Source organism: Lontra canadensis, unplaced genomic scaffold (assembly GCF_010015895.1).
Source record: "Lontra canadensis isolate GAN:19392208 unplaced genomic scaffold, GSC_riverotter_1.0 scaffold1, whole genome shotgun sequence".
NCBI lineage: Eukaryota > Metazoa > Chordata > Mammalia > Carnivora > Mustelidae > Lontra > Lontra canadensis.
In genome coordinates this window covers 67,400,167-67,416,048 of record NW_022630995.1, presented here as the reverse complement: position 1 = coordinate 67,416,048, position 15,882 = coordinate 67,400,167, and the positions used below count along the sequence as shown (strand labels likewise).

At 57.1% G+C, this 15,882-nt stretch overlaps 1 protein-coding gene and 1 long non-coding RNA gene across 3 annotated transcripts in view; one reads left to right on the top strand and one right to left on the bottom strand.

The window, feature by feature from the left end:
* The first annotated feature begins 748 nt into the window (after window positions 1-748).
* Window positions 749-15,882, top strand: part of LOC116867314 — a 20,352-nt gene continuing 5,218 nt past the window's right edge. The window contains exons 1-2 of the long non-coding RNA XR_004382580.1: window positions 749-830; window positions 1,443-1,452. This is a non-coding gene — a long non-coding RNA (uncharacterized LOC116867314). The remainder of the gene's footprint in view (window positions 831-1,442; window positions 1,453-15,882) is intronic.
* Window positions 871-15,882, bottom strand: part of CPLX1 (complexin 1) — a 33,385-nt gene continuing 18,373 nt past the window's right edge. For both annotated transcript variants that reach the window (XM_032856934.1, XM_032856925.1), the window contains 2 exons: window positions 7,787-7,962; window positions 871-1,330 (listed from right to left, as the gene is read on the bottom strand). In XM_032856934.1, coding sequence (XP_032712825.1) covers window positions 1,133-1,330; window positions 7,787-7,962 — 374 coding nt within the window. In that variant the 3' untranslated portion in view covers window positions 871-1,132. The remainder of the gene's footprint in view (window positions 1,331-7,786; window positions 7,963-15,882) is intronic.

Here is a 15,882-nt window from a genome sequence, read left to right as displayed (position 1 = left end):
GGGGGGCCTGCACCCTGCGGAAGAAGCCAGGGGCGGCCTTTGTCTCCTCCACACTCCTCTCCAGATGCACGCACTCCTGCGAGGGCTCTGCGTCTCCTCCCAGCCCTGGGGGGGAGGGGGACGGCGGGGTGCAGAGAGAGGCGGCAGGGGATCCCCCCCATTCAGAGGAGCCTCCAGGGGTTAGACCAGAGGTGCCAGCCAGGGAGGGGGGTGGCCGGGCCCTCGGACTCCGGACTCCGGGGCAGAGTTACAGGGGTGTGTGAGGGTCAGTGTGTATTCCGCACTGGGCGAGGAGGGCAGGTGGGGGGCGGGTCTGAGAAATTTACCCCTAGGCCTATTGCTTTGTTTCCCTCAGTTTAGAAGAGAACCGGGTCTTGATATTTCTAAGAAGCAAAGCCTTCCAGAGGAGTGGGCCGAGAAAGGAGAGTGAAGGACATGGAGAGACAGATGGACAATGAATGTGAGGGGGGGCCGGTGGAGGTGGGCAACCTTCAGACAGGAAGATTAGAGATCCTGCAGCCCAGGTGTAACCGCAGGGATGGGGGTCTTCCCACCCCAGTCCCAAGGGTGAGGCTGCTCGCCCCTCCCAGCTCCTCCCCCAGCCTGCACGCCCGCTTTCCCCCCACTATGGCTGTGCTCCTGAGTTTGGGACCGGACAAGCGCCCACCAACGCAGGGACGTCGCACCCAGGGGTGGTCGAGATGCTGGCCCTTTCGGTGGCCCTGGCCTTGGGCACTGCGGGGTGGGTGTGAAGGGCGGGAGCAGTAAGGGACTTCCCAGGCTCTGGGGGAGGGTCCAACCCAGAGGAGCACGTGGGCTGGTCCCCGGGGGTGCCTGCAGCACAGACCGCAGGGGCCCAGGGGAGGGGCGGCTGCCCCTCCCCCCGGGGGCGGTGGCGATGGCGGTGCTGGGAGAGGGTGGGAGTGAGAGGTGCGTAGGCTCCCGAGGAGTGAGGGGGACAGGGGCTGACAGATCTAGGACTATGGCTTATATTGGCGTTGGGGGTGCTGCACTCCGCTCCCGACATCCCTTCAGGGGCCTCCGGAGGGCACGGGCAGGGGCTAAGTGGGAGATCGGGGCGATGGGGTTGGGGGCTCCGGGCGCGGGCGGGTTGCCGTCCAGCGTAGGGTCGCTACTTCTTGAACATGTCCTGCAGTGGCCCGGGCAGGTACTTGATGACCGTGTCCAGGATGCTCTCGTCCTCCTCCTCTGGCTCGTCCCCACAGCCCGGCGGGATGGCCTTCTTGGGCCTTGTCAGGCTGCCCTCCGAATTGGCCTCCATGGCGGCCTGGGCCTCCGCCTCGCGCTCCTCCTTCTTCTTGATGCCATACTGGGTGGGGAGGAGAGGGGGCAGCCGGGTCAGCAGGTGTCCCAGCCCCCCACGGAGTGTGCGGAGACAAAGGAAGCCTGGCTTGGGGGGCCTTGTGGGGGTGTGGCGGAAGCAGGGGGGCGGTCCCTATCGGTGCCCCTGCCCCACCCCCAGCCCTCCCCACTGCCATCCTTCCTCGCCTTCCCAGGAGGCAGGGGCTGTGGTCCAGGAGCTGGCTGGTGAAGAGCCCACTGCTCCGTGACTGGGGGGCCCACTCAGCCCAGGTTCCCAGTCAGGTGAGGGGTGCTCACACCTCAGGCCTGGCCCATCTCCCCAGATGGCCTGGACAGCCAGCAGACTGGGCACAGTGGCAGCTCTAGATGGCAGCTCTGGAGCCCCACCCAGGCTTGTCCTCAGCCAACACTCCTGGGCACCCCTGAGCCCCCATTTCCAGTTTCGCCTCTGTAGTGGGTAGAATGGTGTCCCCCCAAAATTCATGTCACCTGGAACCTTAGGATGCAGCCTTATTTGGAAATAGGGCCTTTGCAGATATTATTAAGGTAAGGAGATCTTCCTGAGCCCTAAATTCAGGGAGAGTTTCCTTGTGGAAGAAAAACAAGGACAGAGAAAGCCACAGGAAAGTGGAGAAAGGCTGATTACAAGCCAAGGATCCTGAGCACTGCCCGGAGCGGCCACAGGAGACAAGGAAGGGTTCTCCCCTTCAGGTTTCAGAAGGAGGGAGCCCTGCCCACATCCTGATTGTGGACTTCTGGCCTCTAGAACTGAGACAGTAAGTTTCAAAGAGACCAACCATGTTCCCTACCCCCAGGCCCACCACTAGCCCTGCAGGAACCAGCACTGAACCATCCTAGTCCCACAGGATTGAGGAAGATGAGTCTCTGGTCACCAAGAGGCCTCCTGCCTCAGGGCTGGTGGGAACTGGGTGGGGTCATGCTGGACTCAGGTCTCTCTGATGGGCCAAGCTTGGGACCCACTCAAGCTGGAAAGAGGGCACCCCTTAGGCAGGTCTGAGGTTCTGAGTCACACATGAGCACACAGGAGCAGAAGCATTAATACGGGTAAAGAGAGACAACTGGGGACAGTGTGTGGGGGCAGGGTTTATCCACAGACTCCAGATTTCTACTGGGGAGCACACAGGCATGATCACTGGCCTTGGGGAGAAGGTGTTTCTGCCCAGGGGGAGGACTGACCCCACTGCTCACTCATCTCTCTTTGCCAGCCCATCTTCTGTTTTGGGGCTGGTGGGGAGGAGGGGAGTGCCCCACTCTCCAAGAAGGACCTTCCCTCTGCTTCCAGATTTCAGGGGAACTGGCTGTGTCCTACCCCCAGCCTGCTGAAGACACGGACGGCAACCTCTGCCCCTGTCTGCTCCCTGAGCCTGCTGGTGGCTTCAGGCATGGGGGAGTTGATGGCCACCTTCAGCAGAGGTCAGAGGAGGAAGCCATGCTCTCTGGCCCCCTGTGACCACAGCACAGCCCAGGGCCTCATTGGGCGCCTGCCAGGCAAAGAGAGAAATGCGGGGCTGTTGGGGGCACCCAGAGAACACCTTGGGCAGTGGGCATATGGACCAGAGGGCCCTTCCTACTGAGCCCTGATGTCAGGTCAGACAAAGGCACAGAGTGTGACAAACTGGCCAAACACTAGGCACTCCCTTGCACAAGGAGCTCATGCCCTCTCCCTGGGTCACCACTCTGGGACAAAGTCCTGGTGGAAGGAGTGGCCCCTAGGCTTGGAAGGGGAAGGAAGGACATGTGGCTTGGAGGCCTGTGGGGTGGAATGTGGGCGGGGGAGAGAGACACTGCCAGAAACTAGGTCAGACCAGAGAGAGCTTCCCTCCAGCCAGGAACACAGACTCTAGCAGACTTCTCCAGCCACAGACGGCTATGCACGCGGCAGGAACATTCATGTGCTGGGGGGTCGGTCTTGGGGCCGGGCCCAGGAGCCTGCACTCACGCTCACCACCTGTGCTCAGGGGACACGCATGCTATGGCAAGAGAACACAGGGTAGCTGAGCAGAGGAATCTCCCTGACCTGAGAGGCAGGCTCCGGCCCAGCACTGTGTTGGGGCTGTCCCCTCTGGTGCCCCCAAAGGAGACCCTGGACCCCAGCCCAGCCACTCCAGTAAAATTCAAAGTCATTCCAAGGATTAGGTCCCTGGGTTCCACCTAAAGGTCACCATGTTAGAGGAGGGACTCCTGAGCTGGGCTCCAGTGGGACCTGGCTGGGAGCTGCTCCAGAGACAAATGTCCAGCTACAGCCAGTCCAGGCACCCACTGGCGGTGCCCAGCCTCCACAACAACTACGGAGATGGCAGGGTCCCACCGCACACCCAGTGGCTGGGAGGAGCCTGGTGCTAATTAAGTGAGGATCTGTAACATTCCCAAACAACAAACAATCTGCAATCACATATTTGCTTGTTACTTTCACCACAAACCTCAGCCTAAGCCTTGAGTGATCCCAAGGGAATGTGGGGGACCTGGTGGTCTGGGATCCACCCGCATGGTGCTGGGAGGAGGGTGGTTGTGGCTCAAAGCTGAGGGTCTCCAAACCTGGTGATGGGCATGCAAACCAGGCGAGTATGCAAATCAGGAAATGCATATGCAAACCAGGCAGCACATAGGCAACTAAGCACAGGTGAGTCAGTCTCACAGGTACACGGCGATGGGGTAGGGAGAAGGAGGCACTGCCCACCAACCCTAAGGTGAGACATCCTAAAAGGCTGCTTCTGCTTTCCTTGGATGAGGTCGCCAAGGGGCCTGGGTGCCCCAGAGGATACGTGACCCTGGCCCCTATGTCCGCCATCTGATGGCCCCCCACCCATCTGGGGGCCACCCTGGACTGAGCAGCTCCTTTTCTGACCAGCCCCCAGGAAGCCTAGGGGTACATGGTGCCAGGGGAGGACTGGAGGAAGCCAGGTCTGGTGCCTGGGGGTCAGAGAGGGTAACCTGGGGGAGCCACACCTGAAGAGGGTTCAGGGTTCCCACCTGTGGGGAAGAGGAAAAAAGTGGTTACATGGGCCAGTGGAAGAGGGCTCTGCAGAGAACCCAGGGGACATGAGTGGCAGGCAGACCTCTCAGGGGCAGGACCTGGGGGCTAGGTGACTCAATGGTGCTATAGGTACAGCGGGGAACAGGGGATCCCCCCACGCAGGCAGGTGCCCTGCCCTCACTCACTCAGCAAGGGGGACAGCTCCAGCCTTGCACCCCACACCATCAGCACACAGCCTCCACTCAGACTCTGAGCTTCCTCCATTTTCACGGGGCCCTGGAGCTCACAGGAGGGGCCACATTCTGGAGGTTGGAATGGTGGCACTGGGACAGCCTGGGCCTTCTGGGGCTCCAGCATCCAAAACATGTCAGACACCTTCCTGAGCTGCCTCTGACCCATGTATGGAGGGACTGACCATCGTCCCCATCTGCCCAGCACCAGCACCACCCCCTACCCAGTTCCTGGCCAGGTGACCACTGTCTCATTTAGCTCTGTAGCCACACAGAAAGGCCCCTGCCTTGCAGACTGAGTTTGTGATGTCCAAGTGGTCCCCAACAGGTGTTCCCGACGCACCCATGCCTTCCCTGCAGGTGGACCCTCTGGGGACAGGTCCTGTCCCACTCGTCCTATCTAATCCCACAATAGCTGGAAGAATGATCAGGCTGGCCAGGTAAGGTCAGAACCCCTGGTGCTCTGACCCCTGCCCCTGGGATCAGCCGATGCCACCGAGCCCCACTGGGCCCAAGGGAACAGAACTCAGATGTGCACAGGAAGGAGTCCTCCACTGGGCAGGGGCGAGACCCAGCCTCCATGGGTGGCAGAGAAGCTGAAGGCACCCAGCCAAGGGGATCCCGGGTAGGGGTGCTCATGTGGGGAGAGAGGGGGTCCTGAGGCTCTTCCAAGGGGTGTGGCTCTCCACAGAGCCACCCTGAGCCTGGGGTCTGGAGGACAGGGTCCATCCTTGGGAGAGCTCCCTGAGTGTTGCTTGTCCATGGAGCAGCGGGACACCTGCTGCTCTCATGGAGGAGGCACCTCCCACTTCCCCCAGGCCTCTTTCCGTGATGGTTCCCACCAGATCCCCACGAGGAGGAAGAGGACCCTGAGCTCATGCTCACTCGAGCACCCACTCCCTCACTCACTCTCTGGCAGGGCACCTATTGGGCCAGGCTCTGTTTTAGCCGACAGGTACAGAGCCAGACACAAACAGCCAAAGCTGCCACCAGCCATGTGGGGGTGGGCAATGGACAGCAAACAAGTGAAAAACAGGAGTGGGTCGGATCAAAGTAGGTTTGGGGAGCAAAAGAAAGCAGGAGACGGGGAGGATTGTGTGGAGGGTGGAGTGGGGAGGGAAGAGCCTCGGGAGACGTCCAGGGAGAATCAACCAAGCAAAGGCCCTGGGGCACTGGCAACATGGACCCAAGGAGGCCCAGACGCAATGGGCGCAAGTCAGCACAAGCCTGGGGCTGGGGCCCTGGATGAAACGGGAGCCCAGGGGCAGTCTGAAGCGAGGAGGGACAGAAGGGGTTTCCATGTTAAAGATAAAATGAGTTGGAGTCTGTTGAGCTCATGATCTCTTACCAGCAGCACTTGAGCAGGCCAGGCGGGGGCTCAGGGGAAGGGGCTCACTTGGCATCTGCCTCCTGATGGGGGAGACACCCCCACTGCACACCCCCAGGGCTCCAAGCCCTGTCCAAACACTGTGACCTCTTTGTGAGGCTCAAGGGCAGATCCCCCAGGACCCATCACCAAGTGCACAAATAGACGGACAGAGAAACAGACAGGCTTCAGAGCACAGCTGCTCCAGCCCTCTCTGCCTGGGCATCTATCTGTCTCTGTCTCTTGATCCCTCCCCTTCTGCAGCATCCCCCTGCTCCTGACCCCTACAGGGATGACCCCTCCCAGCCCGGGCTGCCTGACCCAGAATGCAGCAGGTACTTGTCAGGGGTTCTCACAGCAAAACCAGCTGGAGCTCTCTGGGGCTCCCCAGAAGAGGTGTCCCGTGACCAGTGGTGGGATGTTGAGGTCTGCGGTCCCCCACCCCCGTCAATGTGGGGGCCCCGTGTAGCCTAGAGATGTGCAGGCACCCCGGCTGTGCCGCCCCACCTTGGGAGGCCTGGCTCCTACCTCATGGGTGGGGACGGCCCTCCCTGGGTACACTGAGGCAGCACTTGGCAGGCGGGAAGATACCAAGGTCTAGGCTCTAGACCCAGCAGCCTGGGCATCTCAGATGGCCCAGGGCCAGGGACCACAGACATCTCCTGAGGAGACCCAGCCCCCTACCAGCAGGTTTTATCTGCAGCATCTGGGAATGCCTCCCTCAGAACCCAGAGCCAGGGTCATCGGGGTGAGGGGCAGGAAGGAACCAGCAAGGCAACACCTCCCACCTGGTCTCCTACCCAGGCACCTGGACCCAACGACCGCCAGGCTGTAGGCATCTCTCATGGAGGTGGGGGCTTGGGGACAGGGTGGCCTTGAAGACCTTGGGTGGCCATATGGTTTGGGGGGTGCTTAAGGCTCGTGGAACTCCCAGGTCCCCAGGGGAAGGCCCCATCTCCTCCCCCAGCCCCCAGCCTGGCTCCCCCAGGTGGGGTTGGATCAGTTCCCCCAGCACGTGCCCTCTCTCCCACACTTCCAACCCAGCTGCTGGATGGGCCACAGAGGGTGGGCCGTGGACATGCCCTTGGGGGCACGGAACCCCTGTGCTCCAGCACTGTGCTGAGTGTGTGACCTGCTGCCAGCTCAGCCTCGCTTGCACCCTCCCCCCTGGGCCTCGATTGCCCCGTCTGTACCTGGCACAATGCTTTCACTCACTGCTGCACTTGCTGGAGAAGGTAGCCTAGATGATCCACAGAAAGACTGTGGTTGCCAGCCCAAGGCCCCCAAGCCAGACCTCAGTCTGCAGGCCCGTTTCCCCCAACGCTCTGTTGCAAACCTCAGAAGCTATGAGGACCCTCTGGGGCTGCTCAGGTGCGTTCCCCTAATCCTGATGGCTGCCCCACCCAGGGCCTGCCTGAGAGCCCCCATCCCTGGGCAGCCCGGCACCTACCCACTCTGGATGGGGGTGTCTCCCTAGAGGCCTGGGGATGGGGTTTGAGGGGACAGCTCCAGGAGGAGCAAGATGGGAGGCTTTCTCCTGCAGAAACCACTGTCGGGCCCAGAGAGTCTGGGAGACCCTGTCATGAGGAGGGGACCCAGGCCCACTGTGGAGAGCAGGAAAGACTTGGTGTCCCACAGGGTGAGCCCTAACGCTGGCGGGCCTGTGCGGCAGACATGGGCTCCTGGGGGTGTGCAGACCTTTCTGCCCTGCTCCCGTCCCCTCGCACCACCTCCCGGAGCTTGGGAGCGGACCAAACAAAGGTCTGTTTCAAGGAACCAGGCCAAGGAGTGGGTGGAGAGAGGCCTGGTCCAGGGGAGTGAGGTGTGGGGTGCCCCGTCCGGAGCCCCGTCATCCCTGTGCCCCGCGCCCACCTTGTCTCGGATGCCCTGGCGCATGGCCTCACGCTCGGCCTCCATCTTGGCGTACTTGGCCTTGCGCTCCTCCTCCTCCTGACGCAGGGCCTCCTGGCGCTCCTCCTCCTTCTTGGCTGCGTCAGGGTCCTTCTCCTCATCGCCTCCAAGCATCTTCCCCATGTCCTTTGTGGCCCCTGGGGACAGAGGGTGGTGAGTCAGGCCAGCTTCCCCTGTCAGCTGCTTCTGCCTACCGAGAGTCCAGGCCCCAGGCTCGGGTCCCCTCCATCTCTGCTCCTTCCCTCCTGGTGCTGGCCCCTGCCGGTTCTGGCAGCTTCCACCCAGAGGGAAGCCTGGCCTGTGCGCGTCGGGGGAGGGAGGAGGTCTGTGCCGGCAGGGAAGTGTGATTATAAGTGCGCGCATCTGCCCGTATATGTGTGGCTGTGTCTGTGTGGCCGGGGCTGGCATATCTGCTCCAGGTCTTGTGTCCAGAAGCTCGGCCTCCAGAAGGTGGTGGAAGGCTGGTCTGAAGGCATGAACACCTGGCTGGGGAGCAGCCCGGGGCCGAGGTGTCCAGAGGCTCACGGGCAGGGCCTCGGCTAGAGGCTGTGTCGAAGCTCCGAGGCCCTAATTTCTCTGCCGCACCAGCCACCACTTTTCTCATGAGCTCCTGATTCACAGGCAACAACAAACACCCCCGGACGCCCTCTGGGACTTGGCCCACAGGACAGAGACATGTAATTACCGCTCCAGCTCAGCGGGCATGGCAGCGAGCCAGGCCCTTCCATGGCTCCTGGGAGCAGAGCCGTCCCACACTGAAGGCATTGTTGGGAGCGGGGCGCAACCTCAGCCGGGGGCGGTCAGCTCCTTGGGGTGCCCCTGCCTGGCCAGTAGGAGTGAGGCAGCGTCCCCATCACGCCTGCATGCTTCCTCTGCAAGCGCCCCTTCCCAGGGCTCCCCTGTGCCTGCCATCTTGAGCCGGGACCAGTGACCACCTATCCCCACCCCATCGACACCCTTCTGTTGGCCTCTGGTCTCCCACCCTGAGATAACCCACAGCTGCGCAGCCAGCGGCGCCCATGCCTTGGCCATAAACCGTGAAGTGGAAATGCACAGAACCCCCTCAGTCAAGTCCGTGCAGGTGGGCACGAATGTCACTGCCCCCCTCCAGAAGGGTCCCCTCCCAACTCCATACTGTCCCCTTCTCCCTAAATTCAGTGACTCTGGGTTCTGAGTCCCCACCTCCACGTCTTGGCTCTCCCAGACGGTCATCCTCCTCGGCTCCCGCACAGGTCTGTGTAGTCCTGAGCCTGGAGACACTCCCTTTCCGACAGCTGTCTGTGTGCTGTCTGGGGCATACACTGTCCCCGCCGGTTACTCAGGACTGACCCCAACCGTGTGAGTGGAGGAAGTCGTTTGCAAGACCACTAGCTGTTGATGGCAAGAGCACAACTCTTGGGGGGCGCCAGGGCAGCTTAGTTGTTAAGTGTCTGCCTTCTGTTTGGGTCCTGATCCCAGGGTCCTGGATGGAGTCCCACCTCAGGCTCCCTGCTTAGCAGGAGTCTGCTTCTCCCTCTGCCTACTGCTGCCCCTGCTAGTGCGCGCTCTCTCTCTTTCTCTATTAAATAAGTAAATGAATAAATAAATAAATAATCTTTAAAAAGAGAGAGAAAGAGAAAGAACAACTCTTTGGTTGAGTGTTCTGGGCTGAGAACTAGACGTCCATTAGGCCGGGCCATGCCCACCCCCTGTGGGCCTTCCTAGCTGCTAGACACTCCCACAGCGTCTTGGAGTGTGGGGCGCCAAGGCCACCATGTCACTGTGAGGTCAGGGAGCCCTCCTGTACTGGGCATTTGGCACAGATCCGGACTAACAGAAAACTAAAACCTCAGGGTCTGTTTTCAGAAACACCTGCACAGTTTGATAAAGCCGATATGAAGCCAGTGACTCAAGGAGAAGCAGGTCATAGAAGAGAGTCACTTCTACACTCTGCTAGTAGTTGCCCAGAGAAGCAAGCAGGATCTCTCTGCCTCCTGAGTGACAGTCGGCTCTGGCAGGTGTGGAGGAGGCAGGAGCGAACCCCACAGTCCAGGGAGCAGCTACAGTTTTCCGAACAGTGCCAAGTCCCACTTTTCTGTAATCCTCCCTCCTGAACACACTAATTCACACTAAAGTGAGAGTGACCAACTGCTCTTCCTCCTTCCTGAGAGTGTCTGGTGTACTCCAGCAGAATTGGGGGACGTGCCTGGGGGGTTCGGTCAGTCAAGCATCTGACTCTTGGTTTCAGCTCAGGTCATGATCTCAGCACAGAGTCTGCTTGAGATGCCTTCCCCCTCCCATCCCCCCACCCCCATCTTTCCCCTACTCACATTCTCTGAAATAAACAAACAAATAAAATCCTTTAAAAACAATCCCCAAAGCCGAGCTGGTGACCTGGTGTCCCCCCTTTCCCTCCTGGGAAGGAAGGTGTGGGACAGCTGGGGGAGGGCGGGGGGTGGGGTGTGATTGCTTCTCCAACACAGCACATGAACTACAGAGCTAGTGATCAAATAGGCATCTACTGAGAGCCAGCTGTGTGCTGAGCTCTGCCACGCTAGGGTGGGCCTGGTGGTGGTGGATGGGTGGGGGGAGGGGGGCTTGTCCAGGGCCCTTCTGGCTCTGAGTTTCAGGGACTCCTCAGGGTTCCTGGTGTCCTTGTCTGGCCCTCAGTTGCGCTGGGGGCTGGTCCATTTGGCCTGAGGCTTAGGGAAAGGCAAGGGAGGCCCTGGCCCATCGGATGGAGGGGCAGCTCTGTTTGGCCTCCCCAAGGCCAGGGGTGAGGGGACCCGAGGTCACTCCACAGTGGAATGGATTTGTGCCACACCAGCTGGCTGCAAAGCCCTCATTGCCGGCATGGCACCCGGCCTGGGGGCATCCACAGGGCCATGTGGCGAGCTTCCCTGGCCCCCAGTCTCCCCGGCATGGTCTCCACTGCTGTGCAGAACATGCCTCTGGAGGACCCAGTGGGCTGGGAATTAGAAGAGTGCCCAGCAACAGAGCAGAAACTGCAGCAAGCTTGGTCCCAGAAAGGGAGCTGGCGGGGAGGGGCGGGGTGCCCGGCCCCTTAGCGGCCCACCATGCTAACAGATGAAAAAACAGACACGGAGCCATTCTCCCCCAACTCCAAGGTCCAGGTCTCTGACTGCAAAAGGGAGGTGGACTCTGCTCCGGGTCCCACAGCCAGGCCCTATGCTGGCTCCGAGGGGGCAGGAGCGCGGGGAGGGGGACCCCTTCATCCTAACCCAAACAGGCTTTTCTGGGGCCGCTCGTACGCACTGGTCACCCCTATAAGAGTGGTCACTACCATGGATGCGTTCACTTGTGGTAGGTTACACATACTTCAAATTATGTGTATTTAAGTAATATTTAAGTTACTGTTGACTTTTAAAACTTCATCTGGAAATAGTTTTAGATTTACAGATGTTACACAGGTACAAGGGCTCCTACACGCCCCTGGCCAGCGTCTTCTAAGGTTTGCTATGATACATTCATCACAGCTAATGAAATCGTCACAGGGGCAACACTGGGAAGCAACCTACAGACTATTTAATGTCACTGCTGTCCCCACTAATGCCCTTTTCCATTCCAGGATACCATGTTATATTTACATTAAAGTCAATTTTTTAAAAGTGGAAAGTACTTTTTACCTTGAAATAAATCTATGGGAAAATTACAAAATTTAGAGGAAAACTAAACTATTTCTAAATAAATACAGATACTTGTCACTTTCGTGGCTGGGGAGATTGCATAATGAAGCTGTCGTTTCTCCCCAGAGTGAGTCTCAGTCACAGCCCCAAGAGTTAAAAAGGAAATTCTGTGAAATGTGACAAGCTAAGAGTTTTGCATACAGAAAAGCTAAAGATGCCCTAAAGGCCAGGACAGACACCAGGAAAAGAACCAGCAAGAAAATGGCCCGAGCACACAGCCCTTGTGAGCTGCACTGTGATGCAGTCTCTCGCTGGGCTGGGGGTAGACAGAAATTAGGATCAGAGGGGACAGCCCATCCACCGCCCCACAAACACACCCACCCAGGACTTGGACACATGACCGGTGATGGAGGCGGGCCCTCAGAAGCCGGAGAAAGAACCAGCTTTCCCTAAAGGGGGCTGGGGTAAGTTTTTGGTGAGGAAGCATGACCCAGGACTCTAAGGTGAACCACATATTCTGAGGTGACACCACAATTACAGATCTGAATATGAACCAAAAATAAAAATGAGGGAAGAGAAAACAGCCCTCAATTGGCCAGCTTTGTGTCCCCACAGGTACCATTACTTGAAATGATATTTAAATTCGTTTGCTTGCTTTTTCTTGTCAGTCTCCGCCAATAGAAAGTGAGCTCGACGAGAGCAGGGACTGACCAGCTTGTGGCTGCAACCCCTCGACCTAGAGCTGTGTCTAGCATGTCTGCGTGCTCAATAGATATGGGGCAAATAACAAACTAAAATTGTAAAGGAAATGTATCATACCCTCAGCCACAGATAAAATCTCAGCAAACTCTACTGCTCATGTCCTAGTCCGTGATGAAATACTAAAACACTGTTCTCTTGGCTCAGCAGTGAGCAAAGGAAGCTCCCTTTCACCTATCCCACTCGCCTTTGCACTAAAGGACCTAGTCCCTGCACTAAGGCAAGAAAAGAAAGAGAAGGCATGAAGGTTGATAGGGAAGAAATTGCCCTTATTAATAAATGACATGACTGTCCAAAAAACCTCTGCTAGAACCAATACGTGATCTTAGCATGGTCACCAGATACAAGATTATTAAGCAATAAATGGATTTTTATATACGAACAGCCAACAACTGGAAAATGAAATTTTAAAATAATCCCATTAAAAATACTGACAAAAACATAAAATATCTATGCCTCTGTTCTTAATAGATGTGCAAGTCTGCTTTACCTAAAGCCACAGAACTGTTGAGAGGAATTAAAGAAGACCAGAGTGAATGGAGGGGTGTACCACGTTCGAGGACACAGGGCTGCTGGGACGTCAGCCTTCCCTGGGCTGGTCTGTATGTGCAGTGCAATCCCAAGGAAATGCAAGCAAGCTTTTTCACACACATTTGCCAGCTGATTCTAAATTCATGTGGAAATGGAAGAAGACCTAGAATAGCAAAACATCTTTGCAAAAGGTGAACAGTTCTAGAGAACTTACATGCTTGATTTCAAGACTTCCTATAATCAAGACAGTGCGGTATGGACAACAGAGCGGACATACGGGTCGATGGGATGGAACAGAGCCCAGAGATGGACCCACCCATATATGTTCAGCTGATTTTTTTTGACAAAGATGCAAAAATAACTCAATGAGAGAAGGGCAGTTTTCGACAACAACTAGAGAACCCCAAGCAAATAAGTACATGAGTAAATTTCTTCCCTTACCTCACTCCTTACACAAAGCTCCACCATAGACCTAACTGTAAAAGCTAAAATTACAAAAATTCTAGAAGAAGGCATAAGGGAATAGCCTCTGGGAATGAGCCTGACTTACACAGAGATCTTTTACGTAGGTGATGAAAAGCATAAACTTAAAGGAAATATTAATCAGCTGGGCTCCATCGACACTAAAACCACACCCCCTGAGGTCTCACCACCCCCACCCCTGTGGGATAGGCAGGACATGGGTCTCAGCTGCCACTGGGTCCCTCTGCCCTGCCTCCAGCTGCAGGGATGGTGCGAGGACACAGGCAGCCTCGCCCCCTCTGTAGGAGAGGGCCTTGGAGTTCCACTGAATGTCCTAAGAAAATAAAATGAGTGTCATGAAGTTACCAAGTCCTCTCCCTACGCCCCGCCCACCTCCTTTGTTGGTGCCATGGTCACTTTGCTAAAGAACTCACAGCATCCGGGGAAAACCTACCACAGCTCATCACGGAATACGGCAGAATGGCTAGATGAGGTATTTGTAGATAACGAATTCTTTGTTAGCACCATCCAGTCAATAACAGGCTGGGACACAAATGGGACAATGTTCTACCCATGGTAATTACAGGGACGGCAAATGATCAGGAATATATTTAACAGAGACAGCGAACCTCTCCTAAGTGTCAGGCTCTGCGGACTGCGGATTCCTGAAGGGTAGGCTTACCGCAACGAGGCTGCTTGACACCGCCAAGCTGCCGCCCGCCTGCGTACTCTAGGGACCTCCCGCCAAAACGCCAACTCTTCCTTCCTCCTTTGTTTGGGTTTAGATCAAATCATGATTCCTCTGGTAGTTGACCTGACCCGCATGCCGCAGGGAAAATGCCCGCTCCCCGGGAGTCCCAGGAACAGAGAGCTGCGGACGGCACCGGGGTCACCAGACCGCAGACCTTCTGAACCTGCCGTGTGCGCTGCTGGGCGTGCTGGGGATGCGTGCCCTCTCTCCCTCTGGGGACAGGCCAGCCGTCACAGCGTCCCAGAGGTTTGTGCAAACAATGTGACAGTTCTCAGCACATTGAGAGCACCCCAGCCTCAACCCTGCCACCCCCTCCCTCCACAACGCTCCTATTAAAATAAACACTCCTCCCTGTAGAACGCACATCCGCAGGCTGTTTGTTTCACAGCGGCCTCAGCAAATGTCTCGGCCACACAGGCACGTGGCCACGCTGCACCCAGGTCAGGGAGCCCCAGATGGTCATGAGCGTGAGGGACCACCGTGCGCTCTGAGAGCCGGGTGCCGGCAAATGAATGTCAAGCTGCCTTGTTTGGAAAGCCAGCAAAGGAAGGCCTACAGATGAACACACCTGTGTCTCTCGATTCTTTAAAGACAGAAAATGATCAGCAGGTTACAAACCAGGTTCACACCAAACCTAAACCTTGAACAAAATAGCACGAGTCCTTTTCAGATTCACAGAATGTTTACAAAAAGCAACCAAATGTTGTTCTACGCCACAGTGAGACCTCACTTTGCACCCATGACTACTGAAAAATAATAACAGTTTAAAAGAAACAGAAGGGTGCCTGGGTGGCTCGGTCAGTCAAGCTTCTGACCCTTACTTGGTCTCGATCTGGTCACCATCTCAGGGTTGTGGGATCAAGCCCCATGTCGGGCTCTACCCCTCCCCTCTCATGCTCTTTGTCGCTAAAATAAATAAACCTTTAAAAAAAAAAAAAGTAGGAAACAAGCCTTGGCAAGAATGTATGGAAACTGGAAGCCCGTGTGTAGACCGGTGCAGCCGCCGAGGGTGACAGGTCCTCAGAACCAAACACAGAATCACCATGTGTTCTCCCAGGCACGTGCCCAAAAGAACAGAAGACATCACAAGTCACAATAACCAGCTGTCCATGGACGGACAGACGCACGGCCACATGTGGCCCGGCCACACGAGGGGAAAGCACTCAGCCTTTGATAGGAAGGACATTCTGACACTTGCCACCACCTGGACGAACCCTCAAAATATCGTGGGGGTGGAATTTGCCAGACACCAGGGGACCAGTACAGTGGGGCCACACTTAGGAGTTCCCCCAAGTAGGCCAAATCACAGCGACAGAAGGGACGGTGAGAGTTGGGGGCTGGGGTAGGGGCATGGGCAGCCAGCGTTTGATGAGCACCCTCCGGGAAGACGAGGACGTTCTGGAGGTGGACGGTGGGGACGGTTGCTGAACAATGTGCCACGGACCGGGCACTTAAAAACGGTCAAAGTTTCACATTTTATTCTATGAATATTTTACGACAATAAAAAAGAGAAGCATAAATTTAAAACAACATATCATCTTATGTCTGAAAAAAACCCGCCAGGCTGCGCAAATAACCTCAATGCGTTAGCAAAGAAGGATTAAGGCCACACCTCCCACGGCCGCCAGTAGGCGGCCTGGGGAACAACCCCACCTCCCGGGCCATTATAAAGCTCCCTAACGACAAATGAGTTAAGAAATAGGAGTGAAACTGGGATTACTCCAAGTCTGGGAAGCAGAGCCGGGAGGCCTTGACCCAGCAAAACCTGGGGGCAGGGCAGCCAATGCTGTAGATCGCGAACACCTGTGTCCTCACGGCAGCGGGAACACAAAGCAAATCACATCTCGGCTTGGAGCCTCCGGGGAGAGAATTTAGGAGAGCAGGAGGTGGGAGGGGCTGAGGAGGTGGGAGGGGCTGAGGAGGTGGGA